The sequence below is a fragment of the Cheilinus undulatus genome, linkage group 8, assembly GCF_018320785.1.
Source record: "Cheilinus undulatus linkage group 8, ASM1832078v1, whole genome shotgun sequence".
Taxonomy (NCBI): Eukaryota; Metazoa; Chordata; class Actinopteri; order Labriformes; family Labridae; genus Cheilinus; species Cheilinus undulatus.
The window spans coordinates 4,273,484-4,293,016 of record NC_054872.1 but is presented as its reverse complement, the minus strand read 5'-3'; the positions used below and the strand labels follow the sequence as shown (position 1 = coordinate 4,293,016).

At 38.5% G+C, this 19,533-nt stretch overlaps 1 protein-coding gene across 1 annotated transcript; it reads left to right on the top strand.

The window, feature by feature from the left end:
- The first annotated feature begins 383 nt into the window (after positions 1-383).
- Positions 384-11,451, top strand: LOC121513124. Its single transcript, XM_041792666.1, has 8 exons — positions 384-1,012; positions 2,940-3,052; positions 6,464-6,567; positions 6,920-7,094; positions 7,198-7,306; positions 7,429-7,514; positions 10,058-10,128; positions 10,236-11,451. Exons 1-8 carry the CDS (start codon positions 422-424, stop codon positions 11,432-11,434), a joined length of 2,448 nt encoding a protein of 815 aa, XP_041648600.1. The 5' UTR covers positions 384-421; the 3' UTR covers positions 11,435-11,451.
- Positions 11,452-19,533: the final 8,082 nt, after the last annotated feature.

The following is a 19,533-nucleotide window of genomic DNA, read 5'->3' as shown; positions in this document are numbered from 1 at the left end:
CATTCGCCTTTTACTTCAGATTTTGAGCCTTTAAACTTACCATTTTGACTTTTTTAAATCCAAATACCCTTTATCATCAGAGCTTAGTTGCTTTTTACTTCCCATAATTCATCACTGGTGAAAATGAGGTTGACAGTTTTGAGTTAAATGTTGACCCTGGTTGGCTCTCAGGTTCAGATTCTGGCCCCCACTGGGATTAATTGGACACCCCTGCTATGCTGCATGGGTTTATTCTTTAAATGTGTCTCCTCTGGGACACAGTCACATGTCTACAGTCATTTATCTGATTTAAAGTGATTTTTTCATTAAACTGCTTTATTTAAACCTCATTATTATCATATTGACTCATTGTTGTTGTGTCCTCGCGCGCGTCCAATCAGCAGTGAGCAGGTGTGATAATGAGGGCGTGTCCCAGGTAGAGATGAGCTCATTCCTCCTCGTGCTCTGCTCCGTGTTTCTCCTCATCATGTCGGCGGTCTCGTGCCTCCTCCTCCTCTCTCTGCTCGGTGTGTCAGAGGGGGGTCCTGTTCAGCACGCGGGCTTCTATCAGGTGCAGACAGAACCTGTCGGAGCCGCGAGCCCTCCTTTCTACCACCTGCCCATGTTCCTGCACGCACGAGGACCGGTGGTAGCCCGCGAGATGTTCCTGCCTGCTCCTCACAGGAGACCTGTACCGGCGGGGATCACCGAGCTGCTCCTCCCGCGAGTGTCACCGCAAACCGCACACATGCTACAGATATCACCGCAAACAGCGCAGATAGCGCAGGAAACATCGCCGCAAACTTTTCACATATCTCCGCAAACATCTCAGCAAGGTGCGCAGATTAGCGGGCCACGCGCCGTGGAGGTGTGGTGTGGTGAGGATCAGATTACTGTGCGCGTGGATTGTTCCCAGATGAGCTCGTGGACTAACCCCTACCTGTTCAGACTGGGCTCGTGCGGGGTCAGCAGTGTCACCCAGCAGTTTCTCTACTTCCGCTCGAGACTGACCGAGTGTGGAGGAGAGAGCCAGGTAAAACAGAAACCACCTCTGCTCACTATACATGTTAAAATGGATCAAACTGGTGGATTTAGCCCACTTTAGCACCTGGAATATTATCATCACTAACAGATGAGTCTGTCACACTTTATCAGACTACACTGGGTTTTAAATTTGCCTTATTAATGTTCATTATGCCAAAAACTCCCCCACAGTGATGTAAAGACTCACTGACAGTTATCACAAACACTTGCTTGGATGGATGGAACAGTTCGTCAGGGGCGTAGCTAGGGATTGAGGGCCCCTAGATAGAATATTACACAGGGCCCCCCTTAGCCGGCTAGCAAAGCAACAAATGTGGCATCATTTTCACAAATAAACATGCATTTTGATGTATTTTTCAACCACAATTTACCAATGTATAAGCATTTTTTCATTACGGCTAAATGAAGTTTACTGCATTATTTAGTAGTGCTGGACAACACTTTTAAACATTTTTAAGAGAGGGCCCCCCAGAATTGTAATTGACTATTTGATACAAATTTCAGTCTGTTGACTGATTCATTTAGTCACTGTTGATACAATAATGACACTAATTATTAAGAAAAATTAAATTAAAAAAAACACTTTTCACTGTAGGCGTATGGAAGTAAGGAAATAAAAAAAAGAAATCCAAAGTCATAATTATAAGATTAAAATTTAAATTATGAGATAAAAAATCATTGTTAAAAGATGCAAAGTTGAAGTAAAAATGATTGGGAAACACTGATATACATCACTGCTGGTCACGTTGCTTTTAGCCACCATCAGGGTGGTGTTTGTCAACCCTGGGGCTTATGTTTCACAAAATGTCAGTTTAATTTCTGTCAAGACTAAAACTTAAAAGGGTAGAAATGACTAAAATGTGACAAAAACTAAAACACATTTTGTCTAAAGACCAAAACTACGACTACAATTAAAAATGGCTGGGAAGCAGGTGGCCTAGTGGTTAAAGGCGCTCCCCATGTACGCGGGAGGCCCGGGTTGTAATCCGGCCTGAGGCCCTTGTCTCCGCATGTCTCTCCCCCACTCTTGACCTTGTTTCCAACTCTATCCGCTGTCCTCCTCTATCTTATAAAGGCACCAAAATGCCCAAAAATAAATCTTTAAAATAAAAAAAAAAAAGATGGCTGCCAAAATGAACACTGGTCTGCATCTAGATAACTACTCCTACAAGAGACACATATTGGGTATGATAACAGAGTACACTGTTTAATCTTAACCAGATAAATGAGGAGTCAAAGTCAAGCTGAATGATTAGGGAAGATAATCGAATTGCAATTCTTTCTTTTTTCCGTAAAAAATTGCAATCATGATTCAATAGGCGGTTATTTTTATGTTCATCGTGTTGCATTTCTGTATTATAACCAAAAAAATATTTGGTGGATTAAACCAAGGCAGAAAATTCTGAGGAATATTGAAATGCAATCATTTGGACTCATTGCAAATTCAATATGAATTGTATTGTTGGGAATGATGATTTATGTCTTCCTCATTTTTAATAAGAAAAACATGCAAAAGTTAGAAAAGGGATTTTTTTTTCAAACTTTTCCAGGAAAAAAAAAAATTGAGACTCAAGTGTTTGAATGATGTGCAGTACATAACATCTCTGACTCAAACTGTATCAAACTGTTTTTTAAACCCATTTTAGTTTAAAGAAAAACACTTTCTGTGATTTGAAGATGGCAGGCCATACTGCGATTTAATCTATTTTTTTTTAATTGTCCAACGCTAGAGGAGAGGGAATAAAACATCATCAAAACTGATTTGAATTATGCTAAGAAATCTCTAACAGCAGGGTCCAAGCCCTGACAGTAAAGTGGTGGATGAACGATGCTGTCCTGGTTTATGCTGTGAGCTTCTCACAAAGCATTCTGGGATAGCGGCACTAACCAGGAAGTCTGATGCCTGTTTTTTTCAGGTGGTTGGTGGTCAGCTGGTGTACTCCTTCACTCTGTGCTATACTCCGCCTCCTCAAGGAACCGTCATCAGAGCGGTCCCGTTGACACTCCCCATCCACTGCCGCTACAACAGGTAAAAATTACTGAAGTGTTAGGAATTATCGACACCTGTCCTCTTTGTGTTTGGACTTAATTGGTCGCCAATTTCTGGTTTCTGTCAGTGAACTAGAGTCCTGCAATTACCTGTAGACAAAGAGTATATAAATTCTGCCACCAGGGGGCTCTAAATAAAAACAGTAACAGAAGTTGAAGAGTAAAGATGTGCAGCTCAGCTGGTACAGGCTCTTGTGGATGTTTGATGGAATTAACAGAAGTTAAGCAAATTTTCAAGCTTTAATTAGGAACTTAAAATCAGATGTATCACATTCAGACAAAGACCCAAACTAATCAAATGTCGATGCCGGGGAACTGGGGTCCATTTCATAACGCAGGTTTAGTGAAGATCTTGAGTCTGTTAACCCTGAAATGAAGGAAACTCTGAGATTTCCGTTTAAGTGAAGGAGGAAACTCAAACTCAACAATGAGGGGTTAGTCGAGCTTGTTTCACAAGGAGAGGAATCTTAAGCACTGAGTCAGTTACCGTGGTAACTAAGTCTGTGAAGCTGGTCAGGAGCAGGATTTCTTCAATAAACCTGCGGTTTCTCTCCATCTCCTCCCTCTGACAGAGCCAGAGATGCAGGTTTATTTCCACATTCTTTCATTCAGTTTGCATCAGGTGTTTTTCACATTTACTCTGAATAAAAATACACGCTTTGTTATATGAATATAAATACACCAGAAGACATTAAATTTACATTAAAGAATATAGATTTAATTGGGCTGAGTTAATGCACCAATCAGGATAAAAGGGAGTTTATTTGTTTTTGAAACCTACATTATGTTGAGGAAAAAACTAGTGCACCTTTGCCTGTTTAAGGAAAATCTAATGAGCTAATAACCTGACACGCCAGATGGATTTGTTTCACACATCCATGTGGAAAACCTCTCATAGACAGCGTTTGGGAAAGGGCAGAGGCTTTGAAAAAATCCTCGGAGGGTGACTGGATGAACGCTCTGTCTGTCACATCTTTAGGGGCCAATCAGAGCAACAAAACACACAACGTAGCCGCTACCAAGGTGTAAACTCCATAGAGAACTGCACAACGTGACCATGGCGACTGTTGACATGTTGGTACACAATGTTTGTTGTTACCTCAGCCAAGGAGGTTATGTAATCGGGTGGGTTTGTTCGTTCGTTTGTTTGTTAGCAACATAACTCAAAAAGTTGATGAAATTTTCAGGGAATGTCAGAAATGGCATAAGGAAGAACTGATTAGATTTTGGGAGTGATCCGCATCACCGTCTGGATCCAGGAATTTTTTTAAGGATTCTGTACTATTGGGAGATGGGACTAATGGCGGAGGTCTGCGCTGTTACGACTTTACACCAGGAGATGGCGGACATGAATAACTTCAATCCCAGCAGCATTTTTTGGTGTGTTTCTATTCAAAGTTTTAGAGTTTATAGAGTTTGAAAGACGCACGCCCGGTTGAGGAGACAAGTCGGAGCGTAACAGAGAGAAAGACAGCGAATTGTAGCGAGAACACTCACAATGCTGGGAGGAATAGAGGAATATTCACCCTCTGACAGGACTTCCAGTCGTCCAGTGAGACCATGAGTGCATCTTTTGGCACCCTTACCGAAGCCAATGCTTTGCCTCACTGTGTTTCCACACCATCGGGGAGGGAGTAATCAGCAAATGCCGTGGTGGGGGGCACATGGAGACGGATCCAGGAATTTTTTAAAGGATTCTTCACTATTGGGAGATCTGCGCTCTCTGAGTGCTTTTCTAGTTTTTGAAAAGAAAACAACTCACTGCTGTTCTTTGTTCTTCTTTTAACAAAGAAATTTCATCAAGTTTTGATAAAACTGGCACTTTAGCAGCATCCACGCTAATCTCTTCCACCATAATTGCACCGGCCTCTTGTTCCTGCTTGTTTACATCATGACCCCACCGCCCCTGAAAGTACTGCCCCTAAATGCTGATTGGTCCTGTCACTTTCTAACTGGGCCCAAACGGTTCAGACGGGAGCTTTGCAAGATGGATTCACCAGTGAGAAACACAGAAACAGGCGTATCCATCTGCTTTGCAAAGTTAAGAGAAGATTATAATTTTATAAGATAAAAGCCATCAATTTAGGATATTGAAGTAGCCTAGTGAATTTACTGTGTTAAGGTTGTTCTTTCAAGATTGAAAAATAGAATAGAGCAGGTGATCATTTTCATTGTCAATTTACCAATGTGTTTAACTGAAACTGTTTTTTCTGAATGCTCAGGGTTTGTATGATTTACAAGTTATCATAATCTAAATGAACACAAAGCCAAGGTATTTTTATAAACATTCTAATACAATGTGATAAAACTGATTATATGAGGCATCAACATATATGAAATGATCAATCCTAGGGCCTAAATATAAACCTGTTTAGGTGGAATGACTATCTCACTTCAAAATAACACAGCCAACCATCAGCTTGAATTATAACATTATTAATTTGTCACTTGAATGTTGTAAATTTATGACTTTAACCTCAGAATTTAAGACTAATTCTAGTAAACAGTGACAATCATTCAATATTATGAATTTATTTCAAAATCTAGCTTCATTACTTTTATGTGGCCCTGTTAGGCTAAACATCATAAGAGGCTGAACTCTTTATTCCCTAAAACTAAGTACATATTTTTTTAAATTTAAATTTTTTTTCCCCAATATTGTGATTTGATATACGATTACTCCTAAAGTTACTTATCTTATGTTTTTTCCAAAAAACACAAGCAATAAATCATTATGTATTACAAATATGAGATAAAACTAGTGCTGAAAATTTTTCAAAAAATATCTAATTGTGATGATTTTGACTTGAATTGCAAATTTGATATGAACTTTGGTACTGAAGGGAATGATCATTTTTGTCATCCTCATATTTCATTAGAAAACTGTAAAAAATGTCTTGAGTGATATGTAAAACACAGCATTTCTGCTGCCGCAAAAAAAGTTTTAAATGGGTAGTTTGACGCAAATTTCAGGTTAAAGAAATATTGCATCTTCCGCAATTTGAAAATTGCAGCAGGCTATAATACGATTTCATCTTATTTTTTATTAATTGCTCAGCCCTAATAAGCACAGTGAATTTTTAGATTGAGAACTTAAAGTATGTAAACCTACCCATTGCCATGGTGAATCATTATATCTGGGCTCCATTGATGATGGCTTTTCATGGTCGTGTTGAATGACTAAGTGAACTTACTCAGAATTGATTTAACCGACTCAGATCCGCTGTTCTGAAACTAAAAACTCAGAGTTTGTCACCTGAGGGTAGATCAACTCAGAGCGCAGAGTTAGCTTCTGAGTTTGTTGAACTACATTCTTGAAATGGGCTCCTGTTCAGGAGAAGAAACTCAGAGCTCATGGTTATGTGTTAATTTATGTTTTATCCTGTTTCAGGTTCCATTACTCTTACAAGGTCGGCTTCAGACCTCAGGTCCAACACACAACGTTCATGAAGAGCATCAGGAGTAAACTCAGCTTCAGTCTGACGGTCTGCAATGGTAACGCAGCTACAGCATCATCTGATCACATGTTAAAGGGTCATTCCTGTGTTTTTATACCAAGGATCGTTACGGTTTAGGGCTGGGTTATTGTGCTGTGAATTAGTTTGTATTTTTGTGGTAGTACTTGGATTGGTTTTTGGGGACTAGGGTTGGTGTGTTGCAAGTTTCAGGGCTTTTTATGATCCCAGTTAGACACTCTCATTTCAGCTGCTCTGCATCCGTTCACTGATATCATGAGAAGGTTTTGATTTGACAAGGAATATTGTGCATTTTGATAAAGTTTTAAACATTTAAATTCAGGCCTCATCTCAATGTCCCTCGTCAGTATTATCTGTGTTTTCATTAACAGCTCAGTGGGAGCCCCTCCCTAGTGCTCACTGGTTCATGTTGGGGGAGCCGGTGTATTTTGTGGCCCAGAGCAGGTTTCTGTTAGTTGGGGAGAGGCTCAGTGTGGACTCGTGTTACGCCACGAGCTCCAAAGACCCAAACAGCCAGCCCAGAGTGGACGTCATCACCAACAACGGGTGAGTTTTAAACACTTCTAAGACTACTAACTGTAATTGTAACAGGATTATTTAATGGTCAGTGGTCTGCTTCCTCACATGACGTTGGCGTGTTTGTCTGCAGTTGTATGACAGACAGCAGGAGGGAGGGCAGCAGCTCCCGCTTTCTGTCTGCTAGTGGTGCTGTGATCAAGTTCTCCGTGGATGCTGTTCTCTTCAGCGCTGTGCCACAAGTGAGGAGAGAAATCTCATTCTTCATTGAATATCACATCTACTCACACTGTTTTAGTGGTACTGAGAAGACTTATATTTTTCAGTTTTTTCTTACAAATTCATTATTTCTTCACTGCTGCAGGTGTTGTATCTCCACTGCTCGATGTCTGTCAGTCTTTCTACGTCTCCCTCCTCCAAATCCTGCAACTATAACTCAGAAGCTGGAAGGTAATCGCTGTTTCATCTACATTTAAACTGGGGTTGCCATCGACCCAACATGACTCCCCCCACTTTAAGAGAAAGACGTGGTTTGTCTCTGAGGTAGTGCCAGGATGTGAATTTTACCTGAGCCTCTGACTAAAGCAGTTCTAATGTTTTATATCATACTCTGTTGGCTTCTTCTAGAGAGTTTAAGTGAAGCATTTAAAAATACCAAGATGAATTTTATGTACCTACCAATTTTGTAACACTTGTACTGACAGTGAGTTAAACCTGCTGCTCTTATAGGATATAAAACCTGCTGGCTAGGACGGCCGAGGCCAGCGCTTAGTAATCTAGTGTTTGCCTAGGATTGATGGATTATTAGCTGTTGACATCTGTTCAGCCTCTTTCAGAGTGTTGGGCTTTTTGTAGAGATTCAGATTGTCTTAGCTCAGTAATAAGACACAGTCTTTGGTTCCTATGTGGAGAAGGCTGTGGTACCTGTTTTTTTCTTTTTTTTAATACCATTTTGCCTTTTTATATCTTTAAAACAACATGAAATGGAAGAAAGTCATTCCACTCTAACCACTAGCCCATGAGGTTTATTTACTGAATACTCTACATGTGTGTCTTTTAAAGCATGTTTATGACAACCTGATGGAGAAAAGCTGTTAAAGAGGCATCACTAGCTTCAGAAAACATCATCTCTCTATCATTATAAGAACACAGATATACCAACAATCTCTTCCTTATGTTGTCTGTCCTGTGTTACAAACTTTTGGTAAAAGACAGTTGACTCTTAAGTTCTATCAACTTTTCCAAAAGTGGCCAACTACGGCCTTCTATTTGGCAAAATAAGGGATAAAAGCCGTCAACATCCCCAGCTTTATAAACATTCTCTCCTTTGCCTTTAAAGATGGTAAGATCCTTTAAAGTTTACAACACATTCCATCCTTGTCTGTAAATATGATGTCATCCTTAGTTCATAAAACATTCAGTCCTTTACCTTTATATATGTCATTCTTTAAAGTTTATAAAACATTTCATCCTTGCCTGGAAAGATCGTCATCCTTTAAAGTTTATAAAACATTCTATCCTTGCCTTTAAAGATGATCACATCCTTTAAAGTTGATAAAACATTCATCCTTGCTTGTAAAGATAACATCATCCTTTATAGTTTATAAAACATTCATTCCTTGACCTTCATATATGATGCCATCCTTTAAAGTTTATTAAACATTCTATCCTTGCCTGTAAAGATGATCACAACCTTTATAGTTTATTAAACATTCATTCCTTTACCTTTGAATATGATGCCATCCTTTAAAGTTTATAAAACATTCCATCCTTGCCTGTAAAGATGATGCCATCCTTAAAAGTTTATAAAACATTCCATCCTTGCATGTGAAGATGATGTCATCCTTAAAGTTTAGAAAACTTTCAGTCAAATACCGTTGTGTCATCCTTTAAAGTTTATAAAATATTCAGTCCTTGTTTTAAAGATGATTTCATCTTTTAAAGTTTATAAAAACATTCCATCCTTGCCATTAAAGATATCCTCCTTTAAGCCTACAAAACCTCCATCCTTGCCATTAAAGATATCCTCCTTTAAGCCTACAAAACCTCCATCCTTGCCATTAAAGATATCCTCCTTTAAGCCTACAAAACCTCCATCCTTGCCATTAAAGATATCCTCCTTTAAGCCTACAAAACCTCCATCCTTGCATTTGAAGATCTTGTCATCCTTTAAATGATATAAAGCATTCTACCCTTGCTTGTAAAGATTACATTATCCTTTAAAGTTTATAAAAACATCCATCCTTGCCTTTAAAGATGAAGTCATACTTTTAAGTTTATAAATTATCTATCCTTGCCTTTAAAGATTAAGACCTTGCCTGTTAAGATGATGTAATTTTTTTTTAACATTTATAAAACATCCATCCTTGCCTAAAGTTTATAAAATATTCAGTCCTTGCTTTAAAGATAATGCCATTCTTTAAAGGCTTGTTGACTTATTTTTTATAAAGACCTGATTTACTTCTTTATATAAAAAAATAAGGTTGATCAAAGACAATATCCACAGAAATAGGAACTTGTCATGGATTGAAAGTAAAATAAGAGTTTGTTAAAAAGGCTCAGATGACTTCTGACGTGTCCAGTGAGCTGTCTGTGAGTATTTTAAAGTGAAATAAGACATAAAGAAGCAGTAGTGGACTTATTTTACACCACTGTAGCTGTAGGGAGATGCTGACACCCCTAGTCTGAAAACGTTCCATCATTACCTTTTGCATAAAAGCCAGTCCAGAACCCCAGTTGTTATTCCAGTCCCACCAGTTCACTCAGTTTATTTCCTTAATAGGATATAAATGGATGTAACTTGTTTATTTTCGCTTCTTTTTTATTTTTTGCAATTTTGTCACGTTAAATGCATTTTGTTTGTCATCACTAATGTATACCAGTTCATAATCTTGGCTCTCAGGCTCATGAACTGCTAATTTATCAGTATCTTTGACCAACCTCTACCAGTAAAACTCATGGTCTTCATTGCTTTGTCTTCTTTATCCCTGTAGGTGGGAGGAACTTCAAGCCTCGCCTTCGGTGTGCTCCTGCTGTGACTCCGTGTGCTCTGATGGACAGGATGGTGGGTTCAGATAGAGTCTACCTAGAGCGTCATGCCTGTGTTTGTGTGATAGCAGCAGTATGCTGAAGATTTAGCCTTAAACGCTGTTTTTATTATTTACTTTTCAGTGGTAAAAGGCACCGTGAGCAGCCAGAGCTGGTTTATGGGACAAAAAGCTGAAGAGAAGCTGAGAATGAAGGCGATCTCCTTCCAGGCAGAGGAGGGGCGAGAATGGGAGGATGAAGTGAAGAAGAGTGAAGAAAGGATGGAGGAGGACTTTAAAAAAGTCCGGTCTTTTCCTCCAGAGACAGAGATCAGCCATGAGGAGGTGAAGGAGAAGGCTGTGGTACCTGGAGCCAACAGAGAGTGGAGGAGCAGTTCAGTCAGCCATCAGGGGGAGGAAGAGGAGAGAGAAGAGGCTGAGGATGGGGGTGATGAGGTGAAGGAGAATGGATTGGTAATAGATGTCATGAGTGTGTCAGAGCAGACAAGAAAAGAGGAGAATGAAACAGTCGGTACTAAACCTAACTCTGAAAATGGTAAAAACAGCAGCATGGACTCTCTTAAAGATGGATCTGAAAACCAGACTCTGACTGCAGGGGACTCTAGTTCTGTTTCTGATCCTTTCAACCAGAGTTCTCCTGGTTCTGCTGGGAATGTTTCCATTGCTGCATCACTTTGTCCTGAAGGGAAAAACTGGAGCTGCAGTGGTGAAAGGGTTAATAATAGTTCAGTCTCCATGCACGCTGCTGTGATCCCGTCTAAAGATAGAGCTTCATCTGATATCAGCAGATCTGCTGCTGGTTGGGATTCAAGTATCCTGAAAAGGCGACTTGGCAGTGACCTCGGGGCCTCGGCCCAGTCAGAGCAGGTTGAGACGCTGAATAAATCACTGGACTTGAAGTCAGAACGAGTACCAGAGCCAGCAGACAGGACAGGACGGCAGGGAGATGATGAAGTGCTTCACGGTCTGCAGATCAGAGGGTTAGAACCAGATCTTCATCCTGCTGGGTTCAGCAGGTCATTCACTGAGTCTGATTTTGATTCTGGACGTGAAGAAGGCGAAGCTCTTTATCGTCAGTTTACTGAAGCATTGATAAATAAAGGCATACAGAAGTCTAGGTCTGGTCCATCCAGGTCGGGTTCTGTTGGATCAGAGCTGATGCATCCAGACGCCCCGGGTCATTCCTCGGTGGTGATGGTGACTGAATCTCGGCATGGCTCCGACAGCAGTAGCATGTGGGCTGAGGTGGAGCCTGAATGGGACCTGCAGAGTTTAGAGTTAATAATGGGACAGCCGATGGGTGTGATGAATGACGTCTATTAAAGAGAAATTAAACCTGAGTGTCTGTTCTTATCTGTTTGGGTCGATATAAGTCAAAGAAACAAAGGTATTGGATCAGGGATGAACAGTCAGATATTCATGTATTTATATATTTAATTTATCTGATACCTATATACTTGTGTGGTTACACCCTGAAACTTGAGTTCTAAAAAACAGCCAATATAGGCGTGTATTTAATGCTGATATAGGTCAATTTATATAGCTGAGGCTGATATTTGCAGCCAACTATATTTACGGGCAATAAAGGCCAAAAGTTGCTGATAAAGCCTTATAGTAATGACCAACATACCAGACATGTCCATGCTAATGCTAACTAGCTGTGACTCTCACCATGTTTTATTAGCCCTTAGTTATCCATAACTAAAGAAAAAGATAAGGTCACAATTTTCCCCTCACCACTAGTCAACCATTAGGTAATAGGTAGATAGGGAATAATTTCTTGAATATTTAGATTAGCTCAATATTAGACATCAACTTTTTGGCTACTTTAGCCTCCTTTTGCCATTTCTTGAACATTTAAGCCACCTTTGCCACCGTTTGCATTGTTTTATTTCAATTTTGCCTTGTTTTGTTGCTGCTTTTCACTAATTTTTGCCTCTTTTTATCCATTTCTGCAACTTCATTTTGCCACCTGTAGCCGATTTTGCCCCATTCTGCCCCCTTTAACTCATTTATACCACTTTTCACCCACTTTTTGTCTCTTCACAATTATTCTATTATTCTATGCTTTTCCTTTTGACATTTATGCACATTACTGCCTACCAATGAAGTCTAACATTACTTAACATTATTTTCCTAATCATTTAGTTCAGTTGCCAATCCTCATAGTTAACATGAATTACAGAAAGGTAATTCTGTTTTAAGAAAATGGGTTTACATTTTAAAAAAGGATATTTTGTACTACCACATAAATAACATTTTCGTTTTGTGATAAGAGTGCTTTTTATTCAGCTTAAGAATTAAGTATTGTTATCACAACTTCATTGTACAATACACCATCATATTGCTGACCTCCATGGACCCCCAGTTTGACTGGGCCCCAATAAGCTCTCCCCTTTATCCCCCTCCCCTATTGGCAGCCTTGTTTAAAGGTACTGCTCTAAATTGGTTTAAGTATTATTTGTCAAATAGATCTTTTCAGATCAGACTTGGGGACTCTACTTCATCATTTGCACCTTCCATGTGGAGAACCATAGAGGTCTATCTTAGGACCAATCCTGCTCTCTCTTTCCCTCCCCCCTGAGGGCTTGATTTAAAAAAAAAACATGTTATATGGTACCACCATACCTGCCTTTAAAAAGAAGCAATGGCAGCACTATTGATCATCTGCTAGACTGTCTCAAGGACATAAAAGCCTGGATGGCTCTGAACTTCTGAAATTTTAATGTTAGTTAAACTGAAGTTGTGTTTGGCTCCAGTGGAATCAATGATACACCTTTTATGGACCTGGACCTCCTGATACCCTATGTTAAGCCAGTGTAGAATCTTAGTGTAAAGATCAGTGGTAATTTTATATTGGATCAACAGATTAATTCTGTTGTTAAATCCATTTTTTATCTTCTAAGGTTTTTTGATTCATGCTCTTATTTCAATGCACTTACCACCAGATTAAACCAGGCTTCCCTTACATGTATACAGTTAGCCCAAAATACTGCCACTACTAACAGGTACTTGAAAACATGATCTCTCCCATTCTTGCTTCCCTCTACTTGCTCCCTGTTCATTTTAGACTTCATATTAAAATTTTGTTTGTTTGTTTTTAAATTAAGATTTGCTCTCAAGTACATTTGCTTTGAGATCTGTTGATCAGCTCCGTGTTCTTGTCCCAAAGACCAGATTAAAAACCTGAGGGGACCGAGCTTTTCTTTTGTGGTGGTTCCTACATTGTGGAATGAACTGCCTCTGGAAATCATAGCGTCCACCACCTTACCTTCCTTTAAGGACTGCCTGTTTATTGTTCTACTTTTTAAATATATAGATGTGATTAAAAAAACATCAATACTGACTGGGACTTTATAAGATAAAATTAAAATAAAAAATTAAAAATGTTTCTGAAACCCAAAAAACTACCAAAGCTAGAGCCTGAAAAAGCTGCAGAGCAAAAAAAGGTCTGCCTCTTAAATAAGTGAAGTTGACATGCAAATTATTTCTGTGGCTCCTTTCTCTTTTTTCCATTTAAATTTTATTTCAAAGTAAAAAAAAAAAGAACAGAACAGTGACATCAACAAAACACATGGCATACATACCACAACAAAGAAAAAGGGGTACATATCATTATTACTATGTTACATACACAGGTATGCGATGTATGTAATTAGAGATCAGTCAGATTGTCATCCCATTATTTAATTTTTCTCTGAGAATAGTCCCTGATGCATTCAACCTGCTATTACCACTTAAAGTTGAAGCCACATTCTCCATTGACAGCAAGTCCAAAAAGTCCATGAGCCAGTTATGGATGTTAAAGCAGTCTGGTTTGCAAGTCTTCCAATTCATAAGTATTGTCCTCTCTGCAGATAGGAAAGCTAGAGCAGCAATGCGCTGCGTAGTTCTTGATTGCAAAATATCCATTGTGTTTCCAAGTATGCACACATCAGTGCATTTAGGTACATGAACATCCATAAACACTTGTAGGGCATCGATTACCTGGGTCCAGAATTTTTCTACCATAGGGCAAGACTACAATAAATGTTTAAGTGTGCCAGTCCCTCCACATCCATGCCAGCACAGTTCAGAAGTGTTTGTGTCCATTTTTTTCATTTATATGGTGTCATGTAGGTGTCCTCTGGCAGCACTGGCTTCCTTTAATTTATTATTAATTACATAATTAGATCGTGGTGTAATCCCTTGATGTACATATTTTTTCAGAACAGATCTCAGTTGTAAATATTCCAGGAAAGAAGAGTCAAGCAAACCAAACTGAGCTTTCAACTCTTGAAATGATATTGTATCTCCATCCCTAAAGATGTGACTGATTTGAGTTACATTTTGGTTTATCCATGTACTCTTTGTCAGTGTTAGACCACCTGCTGTAAGCAGTGGGTTGTTCCATATAGAGCAAGATGGAAGGGTAACACCTTTAATTGATAACTGTCTGTGTAATGCCCTTGCAATTTCACAGGAAAATTCAATTAATGGATTATTGATTTTAACATCATATTTGGGGTAATACCATAATGACTTTAAAGATATTGTTCTGTTGTATTCTAATATAACCTTTTTCTCTAGCCATTCCCAGCTATCATTTTCATTTTTCCATTGTAAGCCCAGAACAATGGGAATCTTACATTATGTGCCAGGTAGTATAAATAAACATTAGGAACTCCAAGTCCACACTTTTTTTGGGCATGGTCAATTTTTTGATGGCTAATTCTAGGTTTCTTTCCCCGCCACAAAAACCCAGAAAATAAACTCTAAACTTCCTTAAACCACCACTGAGGAAACTTCAGTGGTAAAAATGATACAAGGAAAGAAAGTCTAGGTAATAAATTCATTTTTATCACTTTTGTCACCTCTGCCCCACAGAGATAATGGTAATACTGTCCATCGCTTAATATCTTTTTTAAATTGCTTTAGGAATTCTTGGGCCATTTAAATCAAATATCTTATTGATTGGAGATTTAATAATTATTCCAAGATATTTCATTCCTTGAGATTTCCAGTCAAATGGTGCAGAGCCGAGGTGAGTTGCAAAAGTATACTGGTTGAGTAGGATAGCCTCGCTTTCACTGCAATTAACTTTCTATCCAGAGATATGACCAAATCTTTCTAGGAGCACTAACAGATTTGATATAGATTGGCTGGGGTTGGACAAGGTTAACAAAATATCGTCAGCATAGAGACGAGCTTTAAAGTCATATCCACATAGGTTGATGCCTGTCATACAACGGTTAGTGTGAATAGCACAGGCCAGTGGTTCCAGCGCTAAAATAAAAATGGCTGATGAGGCTGGGCAGCCTTGCCGTGTGGATCTAAAAATTTGAAAAGGATTAGATATACAATTACTTTTCACACAAGCAAACGGCTCATGCTTTAGACATCATATGGAGAAGTCTCCTCATGTTATTTGACATAAGTCTGCCTTTTATAAAACCTACTTGATCCATATGCACTAGTGAGGGAATAACTCTCTCCAAGTGTATTGCAAGGATCTTTGCAAAGATGGAATGGTTGGAATTCAGTAAGCGCCAAATGTCAGTCAGTGCCAACGTATTTTTCAATTCCTCAAAACCTGTAGATGAAGCTCCATCTGATGGGAGTGGACGACTTGACCGGTCAACATTAGGGTCACTGGCCAGGTTGAAGTCTCCCCCATCAGGATGGGGTCTCCAGCAAACTTTGCCAGAAGTACAGTCAGGGATGATAAAAATACAGCTTGTCCAGTATTGGGTGCATAGATATTAACCACAGTACATTTTTGGTTTTGCAAATACCCTGAGGCTATGATAAATCTCACATCCTTGTCAACTATTTGTTGTTTTAATCTAAAGAGACTCTCTTTGTAATAAGGATACTAACACCCTTAGCTGCCCCACTACCAGGGTATGGAGCTGTGCTCATTTGTCCGCTCCACAGGAGTTGTAATCTGAAAAAACGTCACACACTCGGCCCTTGCACACCGAGTCCGTTGCATTTGTAATTTGCCTTGACTGCAAAAATTTGTAAAATGTGGCAAATTTTTTGGTACTGCGAGCCCGTGTTTGTCACTCCTTCAAAATCCTGCTGGATCCATCCTGACAGAGAGCTTCATCCAGCACACACTCATGCGTCATAGCGCAGAGACAAACAGTACCGCGGGAAGTAGGGGCGCTGGTGGCACTGCAGCACCCCAAAAATGTATTTACCCAAAAATAAATACATGAAATAAAGTGAAACAAATAAAGTGGATAAAAAAGAAAATGCTATAAGTTAACTGGAAACACTAATCACTATCACGGTCTGGCTTAATGTCCATTATACAGTTGTAATGGTAAGACACTTTTCTTTTTCAAATGCTGCCACCGCGCAGCACGCCTTTTACGCTGTTCAGAACCACAGTTACATGGACAGCTCCGACAAATTGTTTACTGTTGCCAAGGTTACACAGACTCTGTGACACATTGTTTGTTCCATTATGTATGTGTATGTAGCGCATTAAAATACATAAAAATAATTCCCTCTATTGTTGTGCAAGCCACGCTGGTATATATTGAAACTGGAGTGACATGAATCTGATCTGCTTGTGTCAGTCCTTCTCACATCTCTCTTTATATGTTAGAAAATGCATTAAGTATCAAGGGGGTTTTCTTGTTGTATTTTAAACGACTGAATTAACTCCATTTCTGACACCAAGTACAACAGGATCAATGAATCACTGCATCTCTATAAATATCATTGTAATTATGTAAGACAGCAAACCTATTTTCATTATTCTTCTTTTCATATGGCTTTGAAGTAGTTTTTTTTCTTTAGAATCACAAAAGTGAAGAATAAAAGACAAAATATCATGTCCAATTTCTCTAAGGCTGAGTAACAGTGAAGACTCAACCTGATCTTTAACCAGTGTAACAACACAGTCCAACCTTGGAGCAAAAAAAAGACGTTGCAGGTGTAAAATGATTTGTCCCCTAGCAGGGCAGCATCTCTTGATCCAACTTGCGTTTGCGATAGCCCCCAGACCAGAGGAGCAGCCTGTCCAGTCTGACCAGTTCACTCCCCAGTGTTGTGGACAGTCTGCTGCCAAACACCTGGTTGGTGGTGTTGGGGACGCGGTCAGAATAGAGGGACGCATCACTGGTTAAAGGCTCTGATGGCTTTACCTGGCCCTGAAAATACACAGGAGAAACATTCCTTCCAAAATATACAGCACAAGTATTAGTCCCTTTCTGATTTTTTTTTTTTTTTTGCATATTTGTCACACTTAAATGTTTCAGATCATCAAACATATTTTATTATAAGACAAAGATAACTCAAGTAAATACAAAATGCCTTTTTAAATGATGATTTCATTTATTAAGGTAATAAAACATCCAAACCTACCTGGCCCTATGTGAAAAATGTATTACTATGTTTCCCTTAATGAATGAAATCATCATTAAAAAACTGCAGTTTGTAGTATTTAGGTTATTTTTGTCTAATATCAAAATCTGTTTGATGATCTGAGACATTTAAGTGTGACACATGCAAAAAATAGGAGGGGGGGGGTGTGTGTTTTTACACAGCATTGGAGCTACATGACATGGAATTAAACCACAACACAACACTTTACAAAATGGCATGAATGGGCAATAATGCTCATGTTTTCCATGCACATTTAACTGTTTAGACCACAGGTGTCAAACTCAAAGCCCGGGGGCAAAATGCGGCCCGCGGTGCAGTTTTACCCAGCCCGCAAGATCATATCTTAATTAGAATTGGCCTGCTGCTATGAGGTCTGCAGATTTCCTCCAGTTTAAAAATGTATATTAAACCTTGAAGATTAAAAAAAAAAAAAAAAAAAACCTTGTTAAGTCATAAAATTCTGACAAAGTAGAGAGCAGAAATAGTCAGGAATGAGGGACAGAAATTAATTTGTAATGTTAATTTTCATTTCATATATTCATTTTGCATCCCAAAATTATGACCTAAACTTAGGATTTTGACTTTTTATTTCATATTTTGACCTTTTAAATTAATAATTTTGACCTTTTCTCTCATATTGTGACCTTAAATTCTCACAAATTTACATTTTAAATCAAATTTTGACCTTTTCAACTTCTAACTTTGACTCCTAATCCCATTTTTTTTTTCACTTTTTAAACACCTGATCGAGAATTTTATCTTATATTTTGACCTTTTAGAGTCACAATTTAGAATTTTATCTTATATTTTGACCTTTAAGAGTCACAATTTAGAATTTTATCTTATATTTTGACCTTTTAGAGTCACAATTTAGAATTTTATCTTATATTTTGACCTTTAAGAGTCACAATTTAGAATTTTATCTTATATTTTGACCTTTAAGAGTCACAATTTAGAATTTTATCTTATATTTTGACCTTTTAGAGTCACAATTTAGAATTTTGTCTTATATTTTTACTTTTTAAACTCTTGATTTTGTAATTTATCTCATATATTTACCTTATTTTGACTTCTAATTTTGTATTTTGACCTTTAGGACTTATAAAGTCTGCTTTCTATCTCAGATTTTGAGTCTTTAAACCCATTTATTTATTTATTTAGCATTTATTTGGTATGGACACAGTAACATTGATGCTGTGATATTTAATCATTATAGCTTTTTTTTTTTTTTTAGAAATCTTAAAATCATTTATCATCACTGTTTTATTTCCCCAAAAAATTCATTACCTGTGAAAACATGTCTGACAGTTTTCAGTTAAATCTTGACCCTGTTAGACCCTCAGGTTAAACCTAAACTCAGATTTCAGCCCCTGCTGTGATTGAATTTGACACCCCTGGTTTAGACAGTCTCTCAGTAAAACATGAGTTTAAAAATTTCTTATTTGAACATACTGAGAGATTAAACCTCCAAAGGTGTTAGATGGTAGCAGATAGTCCTACATATAAAAATATACAACACTTCATATGTATCATAGTCTAGGTTTAGTCTTACCATCTGATCATAGTTCCTCAGAAAGGCCCAGTTCTTCTCCCTGTGGACCAGAATTTAGACATTAAGTCTGCAGATTATGAAGCCTGTACATTTAGGCTTACCTTGTCTGTAGTCTGCTCTTTCACGTGACGGTGTCTCGCAGAGGTCACGCGCTTGTTCACATCCATTCTGACTGATAAGAAACAAATTAAACTGAGGCTCTCACTTCAGTTAAAATCAATAATAAGTGAGCTGAGTGTGTGTGGTAGTCAGAGGAAATCACTGCTAGTAGCCTGCTTCGGCCTCCTTGTTCACGTTTCCATAGAAACGGAAAGAAAAGAAAAGGTTGACAATGAATTGTCGTAAAAGTGTACACAATTGACTAGGACCTCCTGGAGCTTACGTATAATATGCTTTAAAGAAACTGAAATTATTTGTCCATTTAGTAAATGATTTGTTTACACTCAAAAAATAATCTTCAATATTTCTGTAGGCAGGCCCCCTGTAGGTA

Excerpts from the sequence above, each read along its gene's own strand:
- LOC121513124 (XM_041792666.1), top strand. The coding sequence starts at position 422 with ATGAGCTCATTCCTCCTCGTGCTCTGCTCCGTGTTTCTCCTCATCATG. Across the intron at positions 7,515-10,057 it reads TATAACTCAGAAGCTGGAAG|GTGGGAGGAACTTCAAGCCT; the intron begins GTAATCGCTGTT and ends TTATCCCTGTAG. Across the intron at positions 10,129-10,235 it reads GTGCTCTGATGGACAGGATG|TGGTAAAAGGCACCGTGAGC; the intron begins GTGGGTTCAGAT and ends TTTACTTTTCAG.